General features: G+C 34.1%; 2 protein-coding genes across 2 annotated transcripts in view; both read right to left on the bottom strand.

Moving 5' to 3' along the window:
* Positions 1–5,012, bottom strand: part of LOC114711103 (uncharacterized) — a 107,177-nt gene extending 102,165 nt beyond the window's left edge. The window contains 7 exon segments of the mRNA XM_028895454.1: positions 560–910; positions 1,755–2,029; positions 2,335–2,683; positions 2,685–3,412; positions 3,415–3,437; positions 4,574–4,760; positions 4,892–5,012. Coding sequence (XP_028751287.1) covers positions 560–910; positions 1,755–2,029; positions 2,335–2,683; positions 2,685–3,412; positions 3,415–3,437; positions 4,574–4,760; positions 4,892–5,012 — 2,034 coding nt within the window.
* An 832-nt stretch (positions 5,013–5,844) lies between these two features.
* On the bottom strand, positions 5,845–19,381 carry LOC114711102 (TMV resistance protein N-like). Its single transcript, XM_028895453.1, has 9 exons — positions 19,323–19,381; positions 16,815–17,925; positions 16,243–16,515; positions 15,081–15,845; positions 14,529–14,958; positions 14,260–14,323; positions 9,291–9,435; positions 7,770–8,203; positions 5,845–6,121 (listed from the first exon to the last, which is right to left on the bottom strand). The coding sequence occupies exons 1-9, from the start codon at positions 19,334–19,336 to the stop codon at positions 5,845–5,847; spliced, it is 3,513 nt and encodes a 1,170-aa protein (XP_028751286.1). The 5' UTR covers positions 19,337–19,381.
* Positions 19,382–20,959: the final 1,578 nt, after the last annotated feature.

Raw genomic sequence — 20,959 nt, 5'->3', positions numbered from 1 at the left:
TTTAAAACAATTACACAATGAGTAAGGACTTGTTTAAAAATTAAAAAGAAGAATTATATATAGACAAGGAGAGAACCTGTAAAATACACTCTGAAAGAACATTAGTGACTTGGTCATTGTTTCCAATGTAAATTAGAAGGTGTCTCAAATATTCGTGTGGCCTTAAAATGCCAACTTGACTATGATGATCAGCCAACATGGAAGATTCAATCTCCAAGATTTTTGTATTTGGTGTCTTTGCCATGTCACTACTACTTGTGGCATACAAGGAATCCAACATTTTTGCAGCACCTTGATTTACCTCATCGCCATTCTCTAATGCACATTCCAATAAAAGGCTTTGTGGCTTTGGTAGGTTTTCATAAATCGATGATGGACTAGGGGTACTGCAACTTTCTATAGACGAGGAAATTGAAGATGGCAAGCTAGAATATGTTGGAATAAGAGAAAGGGGATTATTTGTTGGAGATGTCCTTGACCAAATCAAAGAAGGAAACACATGACGTGCAAGTCCTTAGTAACCACAAATAGATATATATCCAATGCTTTTTGATCTCACCAAAGAAATGGGCACTTGAGTTATTGCTGTGTTATCTGCAATTAAAGGTGACAAAGAATCCATCTGCTCTATGTCTTCCTCTACCTTTTCAATCATCAAACAACCAGAAAGAATTAGAGTTTTTAAGCTCTTCAATTTATAAATGCTTCTTGGGAGACTACGAAGGCCAGTACAATCCTTCAAATTTCGCAGATGAATTCTATCCAGATGCCCTATCGTATGATGTATCATGGACAAACTTGGACAATCTTTGAGGATCAACTTTTCAGGACTTGGTAATTTTGAAAAATTAGGAGTACACACCAAGTAAGGAGAGTGGCTGAGATTGAGGATTTTCAGATTCTCCAATAACTACAAGAAAACAGCATTCAATAGGGTATTAGAGAAACATCCTGGGGGGGAAAAAAAAAAGTAAAGTAGATGAAAACAATATGTAAAATCATTAACACAGTTACATATCTTCCAAACAATTCAATTGAAATTTGTGCCCGCACATAATTTATCATGATGGTGGAATGTTCAGATCTATAGCAAGGAAAATTGGTAGAACCCGAATGGCTAGATAATTAAGTGAATAAAAAAAAACGAAATATAATCTAGTAGAGGGTTGAGGCAAGAATCTCACTCTCAACTCACTAATAGCCGGGATAAAATCTACTAAAATTTACTTAAGCAAGGATCTCACTTAACTAGATTTAGTAGCCAGAAGGAGAATCTCCAAATTACTGAACAAATATTTATTTCTCTCATATGTTAGCTTATAGGATGGCTAACATATTTATAATGCAGAAATTACAATTGAATAAATATAAGAATTAAGTAAATATCCCTAATATCTTGGAACTAACAGAAAGAGACGTTGGTGGACCTCTAACAACCTAAAGTCCCCTTATTCAATTAATAAATCATTAATAAAATCAATAAAACCTAAAAGACGCATTCAACTCTCCTAAAAAGATGCAAACAGACTCAACCACTACTCCAGTCTCCCTATTTCTTCTCTGGTGCGTTAATGTGCTGACTTGGAGTCCTATCAAAAATAGAAGAGAGTAAATGTTGAAGAAAACTAAGCAACTCCATCCAAGAATAGTGTCAAAGCAAGACTCATCTAGAAGCTGCTAGAAAAAAATCAGAAATGAAGAGCATCTAGAAGTTATGAAGTAAAACAAAAACTAACAATAACTTCGGTAGATACCTGGGGTTCCCTCCAAAATCTCAAGCTACTAAATGTTAATTCAACGGCGACCAAATTATTCTGAAAGAAGTTGGCAGGGTTGCATTTCAAAGGAAACTTGTGCCAAGAGAGCCATTTCAGATCTCTACTGATGTATCTATAGTCCCCATCAAGTTCCACATTACCAAGACGAAGCAGTCTAAGTGTCCTCATCTTCTTAAATGCTTTGGTTAAAAAATAAACTTTATCACCTCGAGATAGATTCAAAGCTAGCCCCTCAACTGATTTTGTACCCCACGAGCAAAGAGCATGTAAAAATTTATTTGTGTGCTTCTCTTTCTTTTTTTTTGGCTGAAAAGAAAAATGTAAACCTATGTCACAAGCATGTCTCTAGAATAAGTAACTAAAACAACTGGATTTTAAAATGAGTAATTAGTGCCCGGGAGAAAACAGACTACAAATATGCCTAATAATAAATTTCTCCTGATAAGTCTAGAACCTATGAGGTTTATATGCCCAATACATTATCTGCATTTGACTTCCTGTTTCATTCTACTTTTTCTTACAGGATGACACATATAGCATTGAAAAATTCTTACCGTATGTTTTGATAATACATTGATCACATCTTCTGGAAACCATAACCTACTGCGCTTTCCAAATTCTTTTGGTGACCTTTCACGGATTATTTCTCTTCCCATGTCTCGCAACAAATCATGCATACCGAGCTTGTTCTTCTCATCAATAGTCACGAGGCTTCTCTCCACAAGGACACTGATTCCAATGTCCACAAAAAATCCACTGGCATTCAATATCTGTGTGACATCATTCCTATCCATTCCAATAAAGAAGCAAGATATATCAAGGAAGATTTCCCTCTCTATATCATCATTTAAACCATCAAAGCTTATTTTTAGCTTCTTTTGTATCTGACCATTGGGGATTTTTTTTCAGTTTTTCCAGTATACTCTTCCACTCTGTCACTTCCCTGTCAAACAAATAGCAGCCAAGAATTTCAAGAGCAAGTGGCAGTCCTCCAGAATAAGCAACTATATTTCTAGAAAGTTCAACAAACCCTTCTTTAGGGCTTGGTTGCCTAAACGCATGCCAGCTGAAAAGCTCAATAGATTCACTTCTCTCCATGTTCTTTACTCTATATACACAGTTCATATCCACGTTAAGGAATCTTAGTATATGCTCATCTCTAGTCGTGATAATTACTCTACTTCCTGGACCAAACCATTTAACAATTCCAGATAAAGCATTTAGTTGCTCCACCTTATCCACATCATCTAGCACAACAACAGCCTGCTTTTGGCAAAGTCTTTCTCTTAATATGTGTTTTCCTGATTCAATGCAAGGTATTATCATCTTTGTTGTTTTACAGATTTGTGATAGAAGTTGCTGTTGTAAGTAAACTGGACCACGATCTTGCTCCCAAGCTTCCCTAATATTTGAAAGAAAACTTCTGCTCTCAAAATTTTGACCAATTTCATTGTAAATGGCTTTGGCAATTACTGTTTTTCCTATACCACCCATCCCCCATATCCCTAGCAGGAGAGCATCATTTGGTGGATGGCCTTGTGACATTTTAATCAAATTTTGCATTCGAGAATTCAATCCTACGAGATGGTTGGCAATAAATAAGTCTTTCTTGTCCAATATTTCACAAACATGATATTCTTGATATCCTCACTTTCATTCCTGCATTACAAACAAATATAACAGAAAATGAGCACTGATTCATATAAATCCTTAATAGCTTTAGGGTGAATAATATGACATACCACCTCCGGTCCTTTTAATAGGATCCAATTAACCGAATTGCATGATTTAATAAATCTGTTAACATTAGTTAAAAATAATAAATATGTGAGAAACATGCTTTTCTTTTCTCCAAATATGACCTTATTTATAAAAGGTTAAGTGAGGGCGAGAAATGGTGAGAAAGAAGATGAAAGAGAATGTATGGGAAAAAACTAATGCAATTAATAAGGAATAAAACTGGTCAAAAACTGAAAAATACATTTAATGTCCAGGCAACCCCAAATTGGATCTTATAAAAAGGATCAGGCCAATTCAAAAATTTTGATATTATAAAAACGACTGAAGGGAGCATATTTGAAGGACCGAGCATTTAGCAGAACATAGATGAAAAATTAGGCCACAACAGAACATTCAATCAGGTCTGCGGAAGCACTTGTGAACATTCAAACAAAACTTAAGGAACCAGATGGTGCAATTTGCTTTATTCAGCAACAATCATAACTAGGAGAAAGTTTTCATTTTCCAATCACTGGAGACAAAGGTGAGAAGAGAGAGAGGATGACGAACCATACACTAACATGTGAGCCCCAACCACCTCTCCTATTTTGTCACTTTCACCTCTCGTCACTCAAAGGTGTCCGAATCTTGTTGACATGAAGTTTTTATCTGGTATAAAATTGGATTCCTTGTATCTTTGACGGATGCAATAGTCACATAACATTACAGAGAACAAATCAAAAGCGAATGATCATACAAGTATTAAAACATAATGAATTTATCACTCGCTTTTATAGACGAAGGGATTTGCAATACCTTAATCGCTGCTTAAATATTAGTCCTTACTCCAAGGTGCAAGTTTTAACCCAAAAGAGAAAAAAGTGGCCGCAAAACTGTATTGACTCTGTTTGATGTAAGAAGATCAAACTTACTCATTCGTAGGGTATTATTGTTATTTGTCAGACTTTTCTTCGAAAGGTGCACATGGCAGCAAGAACGGGTAGCGTATGCTTGTTTAGGCTTTTGCCAAATCGAAAAGAAATAAAAAAAAAAAAAAAAGTACTTAAAAGTATTACCTGGACTTGAGCACAACAAACCCCGCAGTGCCCCCAGCTTCACGGAGATCTGTCCTCCACCTCAACACTTCATCTTCTGTGGGTGAACTTCTTTGTATAAGATCTCGAAACGCTTCTCCAAAACTAGAGATTTGCTTACGAACTTGGGAAGGATCCACGCCATAAAACACAGGCAGAACTCCCGACCCTGTGCTCGGTGAAGCTCCATGATTTTTGAGAGCTCACTGAGGCACCATCTAGAACCAGCATAATCTTTAGAGAAAATAATGATTGAAATTGTAGAAAGTTCAATTCCAAGGGACAATTCCGTTGAGATACTATTCGCCTTAGGAAGGTCTAAGTCATCTTTGAAAACAAGAATGCCAGCATTGCTTAAAGAGGAGTGGAGGTGAGAAGTGAAAGACGCCCGAGCGTCTTCCCCTGAGGTCCAAGAACACATCATACCGGCCCCTATCAATTGCTTTTTGGAGGGCCAAAATCGGATGAAGATTAGATAACAAGAAGTAAAGATTTGAATTTCAAGAAAAATACAACAACAAAAAATATTGTAAATGGTAGTTAGTATGGTGAAAGTCAAAATTATAAAATGTCAATAGTATTGTTTTTTTAATTTATCCTATTGTTATTAAATAGTTATAAATTTTAAAACTCTATATTCATTGATCTGTTTATTACATTCATTTTAAATCATTAGTTGATATTAATAAATACTTTAATGCAAAATATAATGGACATGAGAATACCTACATCAAGTTCTTTACATCTATTTTATCATGTTCTCCAATCATACATGTCATGTGTATTATTTTTGAAATATTATTATTTAATTATAAATCTATAAAAAAATAATAACATATAGTCATGTATGATTAAAAAATATGATATAGCGGATAAAAAAAATAGGCCTCGGTATTTTCCTAACTAATGGAAAAAGGTAATAAAATTACCTAGATCAAATTTAAGAATTATTTATTTTTAATAATCCTAATTTCACTATTTACCGAATAAATTTATTTGCAGAAGTACGAATTTTATATTAAAATAAATGCAGATTTAAAAATCAAACAATATTTCGCTATTTATCAATTAAACACCACAATTTATAGATAAAAGTATTATTATTAAAGGTTCTTAGCAAGAATAAACTTCAAAATTTGGATCTTGAAATAATTTTTTCCTTAAAAAGATATTTTCTTCAAATAAAAATTAAAGGAAGAGGGACAACTTTAGATATTTATTTACCCTGGGAAAAAAAAAAATGAAAGCAGGCACTACCTTCGCGCAGGCATAGAAGAAGCCGCACCACAGGGTTTCTGAACCTCTGGCCCTGAAGAAAGTCTGTGCACAATGCCCCTACCAATCTTCACTGGTGAATGAGCTAGTGGGCCTAATTCAGGCTCAAGTTTCGTCACTGCCTCATTAACATTTTCATGAAGTTCTGTATACTTTTCAGTCCCTTGTAACATTCTTTGGCACAAGGAAACACAATGGCAAAGCACGTCGACGCGCCTAGTACCCTTTGCAATAATCAGCTGCTTTCTCCAGCACCTAAATGCATTTTATAAACAAAACCAAGCTTAGATTGATCTTATACTAGACATTTAGGAATATTTCATCCAAAAAAACCATAACAGATATCCCATATGTTTTAAGAACAGTCTTACCATCAAGTGGACAATCACGATATATTTTAAAAACAAGCTCATATTGTTTGGGATGGCTTTTAAAACTGACTTGTTGTACCCAAAATGATGTTTGGCATAAAACAGCTTTTGAGCCTAAAGTTAAATTACATTACACTAATTTGGAAAAAGTTAGATTAAATTATAGCTAACTGAGGCGCAATCTGGTTTTTCTTGCTTCTGGCTTCTTTTTAATAACTTTTACTTTTTTATAAAAGCGTATTCAGATATAAATCACATTATTAATTAATTGATTTTTAGCTTAACTTCAGTTTGCAAAATAGATATGCCCCAAACCCTCCACAACACCCCCCCCCGGGGCGGGGGCCTCCAGAAGTTTCCATGGATTCAGACACCCTCAACTAATGCACGACAAATTTCACTGATCTGAGTAAAAAATTTAATGAGGATACCAAACCAGATTATCGAAGTTTATCTTAGATCACATCTGTATATATATACAATCAGTAAGCGCGAGCAGGTTGGGAAATGAAAGCTTATCCATAATGTTGCATAGAAAGAGCATGGTATCTACCACATCACTCAATTAATGTGCTATTGATCAGACAGAGATCAGGCAAACATATAAAAGATGACAACCGGCAGAGATGAATTCAGTAGGGAGCAAAAACAATGTCCTGGAAAACATATACTACCTTATGTCCTTAATATAAGAACTAGTTTGAAATTTAATTTGATTCTAAATATAAGATCCCGATATATTTATCTTTTTTTCGAAGTAGTTCTTATAGTAGTTACACAGATTAAAGGTTCTATTAAATGATAGTACTAATTAATTAATATATATGATTAGCAAAGATATTCTAAGAAAGATAACAGATATTTATTACAAGTAACTAATTTAACAAACTTTCTTAATTTACTCAAATTGATTAACTAGCTTTTATTTACTCAAATTGATTAACTAGCTTTTATAGTAAGATCTAAAGATAGTACCATCTAATCCCATCTGCTCAAAAATTAAGCATGGCTAGGAACATCCTGTGATGGCTTTCTCACGCAGAATGAAGTAATAGGAAAGCGTATTGTGAACCAAATAATACCATAACTCTACCTGCAGTCATGCTTAAGAATTTTTGAACTGAAGAAATAAAAAAAACAAATAGATGGAAAATAGGAATCCAGTGCTCAAGAATTGTTTGTTGCTGAAGTATAATAGTATTACGTGATTTGTATAGCCGACTCCACCTAATGAAATAAGACTTTGTTGCAACATGTGTTTATTTACGCATATAGGTGCATATTGTATAATTTATGTACGCATAATCTATCAAGTCCATAAAATCATAACAGTCTCGGGGCAGATCCTGAAAACATATTGCCAAAAAAAAAAAATCATCATACATATCAATTGAGTTGCTCAGGAACATTTAGTGAAGAAGTGTTGCCCACAAGGATTGAAAGAGAAACAGGAGAAGCAGCCGAATTTTCAAATGGTGACCAGATGGAATCTAAGAAACTGAAAAACATAAATGTAAAACATAAACTATTACCCGAGCAAATCATTCACTTTCCCACATGAGATGCAGTAGAAGCTTCCATCAAGCTTGGGACGTCTCCCATCTTCGGCAATGCCAGAATTATCATGCTCTAAAGCACACTCAAGATGACATGACGAGCCACACGAAACACCAACAAATGGAGGCTCAGAGCTACAGTTTAACCAAAGGCTAGGATCTCTGTTTTCATCATAGTTATGACAAATGCAGCATGAGCATCTTTTACAGAACACATCTGCTTCACTTAGGGCAGCTTTGCAAGCTGGGTTTTCGCAGTAGGAAATACTACTTTCATCTCCAACTCCATTGTTGGCAGAAACATCATTTACCGGAAGAGGTAATCCAGACGGATTCTCATCTTCTCTCAGCCTCCTAGCAGGTCTCTGTCCATGTGAAGTAGAAGAATGTGGCTCAAGGTCCGTCACATCCTGACATCCAGATTTCTTTTCAGAAACAAATAATCAATATTGTAATGTAACAACTATTTTATGAATATAAGATAATAGATATTTGTAAAACTTGTATCTATCTACTTTGTACTATTTTATAATTTTTAACCGATAATTATGTTATACTCCTCGGTCCTTAATATAAGACCCATTTAACTAATTTGATTAGATTAAAAAGTTAGGTAAGTTAGTTAATTATAAAAAAATATGACACATTTTTCCTAAAACACCATAATCATTTTTCTTAATACATCATCTCCTTTTTTTACTTGATTATAGGTGAGGGAGTATCTATAAGGGTAATTGAGAAAAAATTGATAAACAAGAGAAATGAGTCTTATATTTAAGACCAAACTAACTCAATAATTAGGTCCTATATTAAGGACAGGAGGAGTATCATATTAAATTTATAATATAATGTGCGTGTATTTTTTATTAATCCTACCTCAGTGCATAATATTCCTCCGGCCCTTTTTATAAAATCCCATCAAATGGATTTGATCCTTTTAATAAGATCCTACTTATGAGTGTCTGAATATTAAATGTATTTTTACCAATTTTATCCCTAATCAATTTTTTATTTCTCTCCTCATCTTTTTCTTATACCACATTCTCTTTTATCTTTGATCTCATTATTAGTATTTGTCTTTCTTATTTGCTGTCTTATTAAATAAGGAAATAATTAGAAAGAAAATATTCAATTTTTACATATTTATTGTTTTTAACTATTTTTTTAAACCTCGTAATTTAGTTAAAAAAGTCTTATAAAAAGGATCAGAAGGAATATTCTTCTAAGTCACTAATATTAAATCTCCTTAGCTTTGTCTTAAAAATTAATTACTTCTCAACTTTATTCTTATTTAACATATACCATACTCAAAGAGAACAAAGTTTATTACCTAATAATAAGTTAAAAGAAAAATATATTTATATAAAATTTAATAACGTGATTTATAAATAAGATTCAAAAAATTTTCTCCTCATCTTATAAACACCAAGAGAGTACTGAGATAATTAAAGTTATAAAAGTTAAATATCAAATACTCACGTAGAAAATTTGCCCTACCATTGAAAAATGAAACCACCTCTTCCCAATGTTAAGGTCTTCAGGCTTCTGAATGTCTGCTAAACTGCTGCTTCTTGATTTGCTTTTCTTCCATAATTTCAAAGCAGCAGCTCTTTCGAACCAATACCCTTTCCTAGGCTCTCCTCTATACGCAAGGGTCTTCCTCTAAACAGATGCAGTGCAATCCCTCTTCTTCTAACCAACAGTTTTCGAATTCCAGCTTCAAGAAGTCCTAAAAGATCAAAGCAAAGCATTAAATCGTGTGGAGCCACAGGTCAGATGGTTTTTCTCTTATGTCAGATGATTTTTCCTTTTGTTTAGCATTTTATCTCTGTTTCATTTCTGCTATTTTGCTCGTCGATTCTTCTCCAATCGCTGTCTAAACATGCCTTTCTTCTTTCATTTCTTTTTTTTTTTTTTACGGAAAAATCTAAGACCGTCCGGTTTACTAAAACCCCGTCCCGGGTTCCGCCTGAAGCGTCGCTTCTCACCGGTCTAATCCGGCTCAACCCAGAAACGATTCCTAGGAGCAGAACAAATCGCTGTTAAGTCCGGCTGACGGTCCAACCAGCCGGATCGGATCACTTTTAAGATATATAAAAATCTGAAACCCCGATTCCTTCATCAGATTTTCAGAATAAGTTGTTATATATCTTGCCTTTTGCCCGAAAGAATAAAAGGAGGAACAAAGATGCATCCATTGAAATTTAAACAGCGTCATGTCTACGAATGAAAAAATGATGCATCAACGAGTGGATTAGGAGCAAATAAAACATAAAGCGAATTAAGCGTTCCGGGTTGGAGATTAGAGCGGAAGTTACCTGTGTGCGAAGCGGGGGTGGACGAGAGATTAATCTTATTTATCACAGTGATCAGAAGAGGAGGAAGAAGAAAGAGATATAAGAGGCTTTTGTTGTTTCTTAATCTCCCCTCTTAAGAATGTTCTCGAGACTCGAGTAATGACGGTGTGATGAAGGCTTCGTAAAGGTAGCTACCCGGGCAGGCAAGGGAAGCTTCTTCTTTTTAAAAGTTCTGGCAAGTTGGGAACAGGAGACAATGGAGAAGAAGGACAAGGGTAAATGACAATTTGAGACAGAAAGCCAGAAAGCGAGGCGAAATGGCACGCGATGATTAAAAATATGCTAAAGTATCAGCTGCACACCATTAAAGTCTGATTTTCTTAGAGAGGAAGTTGACAGACTGACAGTCTCGAGTTTTGTAAAATAATTAAAGATATTATGGTTTGGTGACATGAATATCTCCTTTTGAGCAGGATCTCACAAGTTCTACTCCCTCACTTTATTATAAAAAACATTTGATACTTATAGTATGTTCCTATATATAAGAGACATTTAAAAGTTGTCTCTATTTTTTTGTATTGATTTCCTATTTTACCCCTATTTTTTGTCTCCAACTCATACTCTCTTTCCCTCTCATTTCTCTTTCTTTTAATAATTTAATTGTTCTCTCTCATACTCTCTCCTTATTAATGGGGGTATTGTTGGAAAAAATATTATACTTTTTATACATTAATTATCTTCAACTAATTTTAACTGTTTTTTTATCAATGTAATTTAATTATTTGTCTCTTATAATAAGGGACGGAGGGAGTATCATGTTTGTAACGTTAGTTGTTATTATTACTTACTTCTTTAATTAAAAATAGTTTGAAAAATTATCTCAAGCCCATATATAGCTTCAATGCATACAAAAATTAATCATAAATTAAGGATCATGAATTAACTAAGTTCACATATTTTAATATTTAAAGTATCAATAAATAATAACTTCAGTATGATTTCTTTTACTAAAGTAGTACTCCTTGATTGTCTCGTTTTTATAGTATCCTTGTCTTGCAATGTAGATATCCAATATACCATCGTGCTCATTATAAAATTATCATGTTGAAGACTACGTTTAAGTTAACTTTTTTTATAAAAGAAAAAGAGAAAAGGAAAAATGATATATTAAAATGAAGAAGGTTTATAAAGTGCTAAAACAAGAAGGGAAAAAAAACACTATCTCTTAAAAATTTAGAAAGTACATACAAAGGAATTAAATTAAATTAACTTTTAAATTGCCGTTGATTGAAAGAGATGTTAGACGATGGCCCAAAAACAAAAAAGTTGCCAATCAACTTTTTTTTTTTTGGACTCAGTTGCCAATCAACTTTAACTCTTAGTTTGGGTAAAAAGAAGGTTCTATGGTCGGTCGCTACCCCTGGATGCCGAAGGCGTCCTTGGGGTGATCTCGTAATTCCTACGGGGTGGAGACGATAAGCAACATCTTTATGCAATTGTATAATGGGGCTTGTTAATGGGGATTACAAAACACAAAGTCCGATTTTCTTAGAAAATTGACTTTTGTAAAATACCTAAAGACATTATGATCTAGTAACATGGATATTTCTCTTTAAGTAGGAGATTACAAGTTTGATTATGTTTGTAACCTCAGCCATTAGAATTTTCTTCTTTAATTAAAAATAGTTTGAAAAATTATCTCAAGATCATGTATAGCTTCAATGCATGCAAAAATTAATCATAAATTAAGGATCACGAGTTAATTAAGTTCACATATTTTAATATTTAAACTTTCAATAAATAATAATTTTAGTATAACTTCTTTTACTAAAATAGTACTCCTTGATTGTCTCGTTTTTATAGTATCCTTGTCCTGCGATGTCGACATCCAATACGCCGTCGCGCTCATTAAAAAATTATGTTGTTGAAGACTATGTTTAAATTAACTTCTCAACTGCCCTTGACTGAAAAAGTTGTCAGACAACTTCAACTTTTTTGGCGTGAAAAAAAACAAAAGCATCATCTTTATACAATTATATAAATGGGACGCGCTAATGGGGATTAAAAACACAAAGCAAGTCTTATATGAGTCAGAACAAGGAGTAATCACTAATGAAGAAAAAAATGCAATTCTTAATACGGTTGTTGCTGATAATCATCGTAATGATAAATGGATCGGGACTAGTGGTTCTATAAGTTGCTATGCAGTAAAAGATGGGTTCTAATTAGCAAAACAGAATGTTGTCCATAGATATGATTCATTTCCTTCTGCATCTAATCACAACCATAGGAAATTTTGCCAAGAGGTCTGGCGAATTAAGGTTCCCTATAAAATTAAAAATTTATTGTGGAGATTAATTTCCAAGGCTTTACCAACTTTTGAAAATCTTGCTAAAAGGAATTTTAGTCCTATTGATGTTTGTCTAATCTGCAAAAGCAGTGTAGAAACTTTGAGTCATCTTTTTCTTAAATGCCGCTGGGTTAAGAAGACTTGGTTTGGAAGCTCCTTTACTTTCCATACCACTGAATGTGGCTCTACTCAAGTGGCCGGCTTCTTGTTTCTGTGAGATGGATTTATCCCCAAGGCAGAAGGCTTTACTAGTTGCTATCTCATGGCAGATTTGGAAAGGAAGGAATGCTTTCATTTATAACGATATTAATCCTGATCCCCTTTTTCGCTTTCGAACAAGCAGGTAGACTTCTTAGAGAGTTCTGAGAGACCAATGGTTGGATTCATTCAGAGGAAAATTCCCATAATCTCGACAGGCCCATTCTTAAGACAAATAATCTTCAGGGTGTTCAATTTGAGTCTCTGATAATTAGATCCTCATTAATTGCATTAATAATCAAAGAGAGCTACCTGATTGGAGATGTGTTGGTGTCCTTGATAATATCCAAGGATCAAGGAAATTGGTTAGGAACCATGCCTGCACTTGGATTCCTAGAGAGGCTAATGCGGCTGCTGATCTTGCAAAAGCTACATTGAAAGGGTCATGTCCATTTGATTGTGTTTGGAGACTGCCCCCTTTACTGAGAAAATTGCTTGACCGAGATGCTTGCTACGTGACTGCAGATCCGGGATAGTTTGCCCTGCTTATGTTTGTTCTTTTGATTGTTTCCTATGGTTTGTTTGATTTTGTTACCTGGCCTTTTGGACTTTAGTTTTTTTATCAATAAATTACTTTCCTGGAAAAAAAAAGATTCAAAGCAAATATAGTTAAAGAGGGAGGCATGTGTGTCTGTTTCTTATTTAGAAAATTAGACTTTTTCCGATTCTAATTATAAGCACATTTGATATGTTTTATAATATAACATGTTTTATTTATAACATTAATTTTTTTAATACAATATCCCTATCAACTATTAAAAAAAACTAACTTGAATTGATTTTCTTAATAGTCTGTCTTATAATTAAATACTAATTTTTACCCGAAATTAGTATTTTACCAATTCCTGAATTTTTCTTTTTTGGTCCTTGGAGACCTAGAAGCCACTTGCTTTTTAGTTTTTAGTTACCTAACCATAACCGCAGCCTCATTTTCCTGTAAAAAACGATTATTAATCCCCAGTAAATTAGATTTTTTTTTAATAAAAAAAGATCACTATTTTCTTTGGCCTGAAAAAAAAGATCAGTATTGCATGTCAAATATCTGAATAAATATTAAACAAGGAACGGCTTGAAATAATAAAAAAATTCTAGTAAATGCGCACGAATGAAATAGATTCAAGAAAAATAGACTAAGAACAAAAACAAATGGCACACAAAATGGACGGCTTGAATTTTATAGTTTTTCCATTATATAAGTCATATAACTAACTTTGATTAAAAATACCAGTTATTTATTAAAAAAATAATAAAGATAATTTATCAAAATCGAATACAAAGATAACACGAGCTTGTTCAAGAATAGATAATCTAAGAAACGTTATAAAACAAAAGACTAAAAAAGAGACAAAAATAAGAAAAGATAAACATATCAATACTAGTCCTATCCAGCTATCCTGCACTCCTTATTACACTTTCTGAAGCTTAGGCTCTTCAAAATCATGGTTTTTGTCTTTTGCACGCTTTTCTCAAAATACTAAAACAGAAGTTTCAACCGAGAAAAAAGGGATAACCTTGGAACTGCCTAAAGGACAAGGTAATTCTCTAGAGCTGCCCCACTTACCTCTGACGCTTAGCCTCCGACAGCTTGAAATCATGGTTTTTATCATCCCTATGCAATTCTCTACCTAAAAAAACAGAGAAAAGTAACATGAAAAACTAAACATCATGAATTAGAAAATTGGTAAGAATGTTAACCTGGCTTAAATCCACCTAAAGAATCAGGTAATTACAATTAACAATAATGTACTATATTCTTTTTTCCTGAAACTAAATTATAATCCAAACATTTAAAGCTGGTGCAAAACAATAGTTTTAGAGAGCCAATCATACTTGATGATGGTGGATCCTCTATCAGTTCATCAAATGACTCGTCATATTTCAAGTAAATTGCTGTTCTTTTCACAATGAACCCATTACCAAAAAGTATAATGATATGCACTTGTTCATTAGAGTCCAGATTTGATATTATTTCCTTCCAATTTGCTTCTTCAAAGGAAGTCACTACGCCTCGCCCATAGAGTAGTGTCGTTGTCTTTGTATAGTTTGTGATCACCATGGTAATGAAAGAGTCAATATCCACATTTCCCAAATCACCTGAGGGGTGATATTCACAGCAAACAGTCATCCCTTTTAACTCATGGCTACTAACTAGAGGCACTTTAAATTTTACAGAAGCTCCTTCACCCTTGAAGCATTGCCAATAGGGATATTTGTCACCCGGGAGGACACAATCATCACCATCATCTCTGACAGTTAGTCCCTGCTTAATAACACAAGCAGAAGCTCTAATTCAACTATATAATTGTACAAGCTGGATGGTCATTTCCAATTTTACTAAAAAAATTACATAAAAAGCGAATTGTATATAGAGAAGGAGAGAACCTGTAAAATACTTTCTGAAAGAGCATTAGTGACTTGGTCATTGTTTCCAATATGAATTAGAAGATGTCTCAAACATTCGTTTGGCCTTGAGATGTCAACTTGACTATGATGATCAGCCAACACAGAAGATTCAATCTCCAAGATTTTTGAAGTATTTGGTGTCTTTGCCATGTCCCTGCTACTTATGGCACACAAGGAATCCAAGATTTTTGTAGCATCTCGATTTACCTTAGCTTCATTCTCTGATGTGCATTCCAATGAAAGGCTTTGGGGCTTTAGAAGGTTGTCATGAATCGATGAAGGACATGAGATACTGCAATTGTTTTCACATAAGAAAATTGAAGATGGCGTGCAAGCATATCTCGGAATAAGAGAAAGAGGATTGTTCGTTGGAGACATCCTTGACCAAATGAGGGACGGAAACACATGACGTGCAAGCCCTTGGTAACCACAAACAGATATATAGCCAATGCTTTTTGATCTCACCAAGGAAATGGGTACTTCAGTTATTGCTGTGTTATCTGCAATTAGAGTTGACAAAGAATCCATCTGCTCTATATCTTCCTCTAACTTTTTTATCATCAAACAACCAGAAAGAATGAGAGTTTTTAAGCACTTCAATTCATAAATGCTTCTTGGGAGACTACAAAGGCCAGTACAATCCTTCAAATTTATTAGATGAATTTTACCAAGATGCCCTATTGTATTATGTATCGTGGCCAAACTTGGACAATCTTTGAGGATCAACTTTTCAAGATTTGGTAGCTTTGAAAAATCAGGAGTAAACACCAGGTAAGGAGAGTGGCTAAGATTGAGGATTTTTAGATTCTCCAATAACTACAAGAAAACAACATTCAAAAGGCTATTAGAGAAACATCTTCGAAAAAGTAAAATAGATGAAAACAACATGTAAAATCATTCTTTTAGAACAATTATCTATCTTCCAAACAATTCAATAGAAATTTACGCGCATACATAATTCATCATGATAGTGGAATGTCTAGCAAGGAGAATAGAAGAAAGTAAATGTTGAAGAAAACTCAACAGCTCTATCCAAGAATAGTCAAAGCAAGACTCATCTAGAAGCCACTAGAAAAATTCAGAAATGAAAAATATATATAGAAGTTAGTAGAACAAAATCTAGTAATAAATTGGTACATACTTGGGGCTCCCTCCAGAGTCTCAGACTGCTGTATTTTAATTCAATAGCGACTAAATTATTTTGAAGGAAGTTGGCAGGGATGTATTTGAAAGGAAATTTGTGCCAACAGAGCCATTTGAGATCTCTACTAATGTGTCTATAGTCTCCATCAAGTTCCACATTAGCAAGACGAAGCAGTCTGAGTGTCTTCATCTTCTTAAATGCTTTGGTTAAAAAATAAACTTTACCATCTTGTGACAGATTCAAAGCTAGCCCCTCCACAGATTCTGTACCCTACAAATAAAGAGCATACAAAAACTCAAGTGTCTGCTTCTAATTTGTTTGCTGAAAAGCAAAATGTAAACCTATGTCACAAGCAAGTCTCTAGAACAAGTAACTAAAACAATTGGGTTTAAAGATGAGTAACTAGTGCCTTGGACAAAATAAACAATAAATGCGCCTACTAACAAATTTCTTATGAGAAGTTTCAAAACTTCAAGGTTAATATGCCCAATCCATTATCTTCATTTGACTTCATGTTTCATTCTACGTTTTCTTACATGATGGTACATATAGCATGGAAAAGTTCTTACTATATGTTTTGATAACACATCGATCACATCCTCATGAGACCATAACCTACTACGCTTTCCAAATTCTTTCGGTGACTTTTCACGGATTATTTCTCTTCCCATATCTCGTAACAAATCATGCATACCAAGCTTGTTCTTCTCATCAATGGTCACGAGGCTTTTCTCCACAAGGACACTAATTCCAATGTCTGCAAACAATCCACTGGCATTCAATATCTGTGTGACATCATTCCTATCCATTCCAATAAAGAAGCAAGATATGTCAAGGAAGATTTCCTTCTCTCTCTCATCATTTAAACCATCAAAGCTTATTTGTAGCTTCTTTTGTATCTGACGATTTGGGATTTTTTTTAGTTTGTCCAGTACACTCTTCCACTCTGTCACTTCCCTATCAAGCAAATAGCAGCCAAGAATTTCAAGAGCTAGTGGTAGTCCTCCAGAATAAGCAACTACATTTCTAGAAAGTTCAACAAATCCTTCTCTAGGACTCGGCTGCCTAAACGCATGCCAACTGAAAAGCTCAATAGATTCATTTTTGTCCATATTCTTTACTCTATATACATGGTCCACATCCACGTTAAGAAATCTTAGTAAATGTTCATCTCTGGTTGTGATAATTATTCTACTTCCTGGACCAAACCATTTACCATTTCCAGATAAAGCATTCAGTTGTTCCACCTCATCCACATCATCGAGCACTACAAGTGCTTGCTTTTGGCGAAGTCTTTCTCTTAGTATGTGTTTTCCTGATTCAATGCAAGGTATTATCATCTTTGTTGTTTTACAGATTTGTGAAAGAAGTTGCTGTTGTAAGTAAACTGGACCATGATCTTGCTCCCAGACCTCCCTAATATTTGAAAGAAAACTTCTGCTCTCAAAATTTCCACCAATTTCATTGTAAATGGCCTTGGCAATTATTGTTTTGCCTATACCACCCATCCCCCAGATCCCAAGGAGGAGAACATCATTTGGTGGATGGCTTTCTGACATTTTGATCAAATCTTGCACGCGAGAGTTTACTCCTACAGGATGGTTAGCAACGAACAAGTCTTTCTTGTCCAATATTTCACAAACATGCTCAACAATATTCTTGATATCCTCACTTTCATTCCTGCGTTACAAACAAATACAACGGAAAATGAGCACTGATGGTTCATATAAATCCTTGATTACGTTGAGGTGAATAACGTAATGTATATTTCATAAACCACGCATTTAGGAGAATAGAGATGACAAAATTGGACCGCAACAGTACATGCAATCAGATCCACAGAAGCACTTCTGAACATTTAAACAAATGATTGAACTTAAGGAACTAGATAGCGCAATTTGCTCCATTCAGCAATAATCATAACTCACAGAAAATTTTCATTTTGCACAAGTCAACAATATTAAAGGATTCCCTCCAATCACTAGAGATAAAAATGAGAAGAGAGATGATGAGCGCCATACTAACATCCCCCCCTCTGGGGGGGGGAACACATCTCTATTTTTTGTCACTTTGACCTCTTGTCATTGAAAGGGGTCCGAACCTTCGAACAATTGGCATGAAGTTTTTATTTGCCATATAATTGGATTCCTTATATTTTCTATGGATGCAGTTGAAACAACAGATTACATAGAATAAACAAAAAGCGAATGATCTTACAAGTATTAAAAACATAAAGTTTATCTCTAGCTTTTATAGACGATAGGATTTGCAATACCTTAGTAATAAATCGCTACTTAAATATTAGTGCTTACTTCAAGGTGCAACTTTCAACACCAGAAAAAAGTAGCAGCGGCTATAAAAATACTCCTCCGGTCCTTAATATAAGACCCATTTAACTAATTTGATTAGATTAAGGAAGTTAGGTAAGTTAGTTAATTATAAGAAATATGACAAGTTTTTCCTAAAATACCATAATCATATTTCTTAATACCTCATCTTTCTCTTCTACTTGATTATGGTTGAAAGGGTATCCATAGGAGTAATTTAGAGATAATTGATAAATATGAGAAATGGGTCTTATATTTAGGACCAAAACCAACTCACCAATTGGGTCCTATATTAAGGACCGGAAGAGTATCATAATCGGAGAAATTTATAGTGTCATAAGAATAAAAGACTTCTCAATTTGACCAAATTCAAAATAACAATTTAAAACAAAACGTAACAACATTTGTGCTTGTGAAATTGCTATACTTTTAAAAAAAAAAATTAAAACATATTTTTGGCTAACGAATAATAATAATACACTTAATATTTGAATTCAAAAGTTTCAGTTACTCGTCAGAGCTTCACCCGAGCATATTGATTATACATATGTGAAAATGTAACACCTAATCTTTGATAACGTATTGCTGTTATTTGTTAGATAAAATCTTCTCATGCACAATAATACAAGTGATTTGCTGGCCAAAAAAACAAAGAGCGATTAATGGTGCACCTTTGCAGCAAGAATGTCGTGTGTCTGTTTAGGGTTAGAAAAACTGGAAAGAAAAAAAAAGGAAATATTTAAAAATTACCTGGAATTGAGCATGACAAACCCTGAAATGCTCCCAGCCTCACGGAGATCTGTCCTCCACCTCGACACTTGATCTTCTGTGGGTGAACTTCCTTGTATAAGAACTTCAAGTGCTTCTCCAAAACTAGATCTTTGATTACGAACTTCGGATGGATCCACGCCATAAAACACAGGTAGAACTACCTGACCCTGTGCTCTGTGAAGCTCCATGATTTTGGAGAGCTCGTTGAGGCACCATCTAGAACCAGCATAATCTTTGGAGAAGATAATGATTGAAATTGTAGATTGTCCAATTGCCAGAGGCAATTCCATTGAGATATTTTTTCCCCTAGGAAGGTCCGAATCATCTTTGAAGACAAGAATTCCCGCATTGCTCAAAGAAGAGTAGAGATGAGAAGTGAAAGATGGCCGAGTTTCTTCCCCTCTAAAACTTAAGAATACATCGTATCGGGCCCTATCAAATGATTTTTTAGGCCAAAAACAAATGAATATTAATATCAAAAAGTACAGATTGTAATAGCAATTTAATTTCAAGAAAAATACAACAAAATAAAATATGCACTATCGGATGATTTAGTTTAAAAAATATATACTGATTCAAAAATACACACACACTAAGATCCCTACTGTTTAATGTTTTGATTAAAAAATTAATTTTCCAAACATTTTATAATTTCAACTAACAGCAGGGAGGCAAGGGTACAATCCTTATCTATCTAGTGCTTTAACTAATCATCCAGAGGCCGTATAATGACAGGGAATCCATGCACGACATTCAGTCCCATGTAGTCAGCAGGTTTGTTGTTACTCCAGGGATGTAATTTAGTTAAACGTCTGTATATCATAAATAATACTCCTCCGGTCCTTATTATAAGACCCAATTTGACTTTTTATTTGGTCCTAATTATAAGACCCAATCCATTTTGTCTCTTATATTTATGCATTTTTTTCCAAGATAATCTTTCTAATAATGATAGTTTTAGCCAATATACTTAATTAGCAAGGATATTTTAGGAATGACAAAACTTATTTATTATAAATAACTAATTTAACTTACTTCCTTAATCTCCTCAAATAAGTCAATTGGGTCTTATAATTAGGACCGGAGGAGTATTTCATATCCAAAAAAATACTTCAGGGTGCTAGTTACATCATAACCTTAATAATTCTCAATGATTCTTTTTGTATTTGAAAGTAGACACTTAATCTTCCAATGAATCCTAATTTATAAATTTGAAAATATATAAAATTAATTGCGAATTTTTAAAGTTAGATTACTTTGCTACCTATAAACTTTGGAACAATTTTAGCAAGTCACTTTGCTACCTAGATGTTCATGGCACGGAACCCCTCCTATTCTTTCCAATCCTGTTCCCCAATCGTGACCGTTAATTTTATCTAAGGGCTTAAACCAACTCACTTATCACAGCATCATCCTTCTGCATAGTTTTTTTCAGACTTGGAGGCGCTCGCGATTTAGCCCCTCGATTGTATAACGTATCAGCATTACAGCAATATATGCTTGGACATCTAAGGATCACCTTAGCTTCTAGGATTTAAGATATATTGGGCTAGGTTTAGATATATGCTTGGGCGTCTAAGGACCACTTACTTAGTTTCATGTTCTATGTAGAGACA

Source organism: Neltuma alba, unplaced genomic scaffold, assembly GCF_004799145.2.
Source record: "Neltuma alba isolate B1F8T4 unplaced genomic scaffold, ASM479914v2 tig00011277_pilon, whole genome shotgun sequence".
NCBI classification, from domain to species: domain Eukaryota; kingdom Viridiplantae; phylum Streptophyta; class Magnoliopsida; order Fabales; family Fabaceae; genus Neltuma; species Neltuma alba.
The sequence above is the reverse complement of the archived record's forward strand: the minus strand, read 5'-3'. Positions and strand labels throughout refer to the sequence as shown.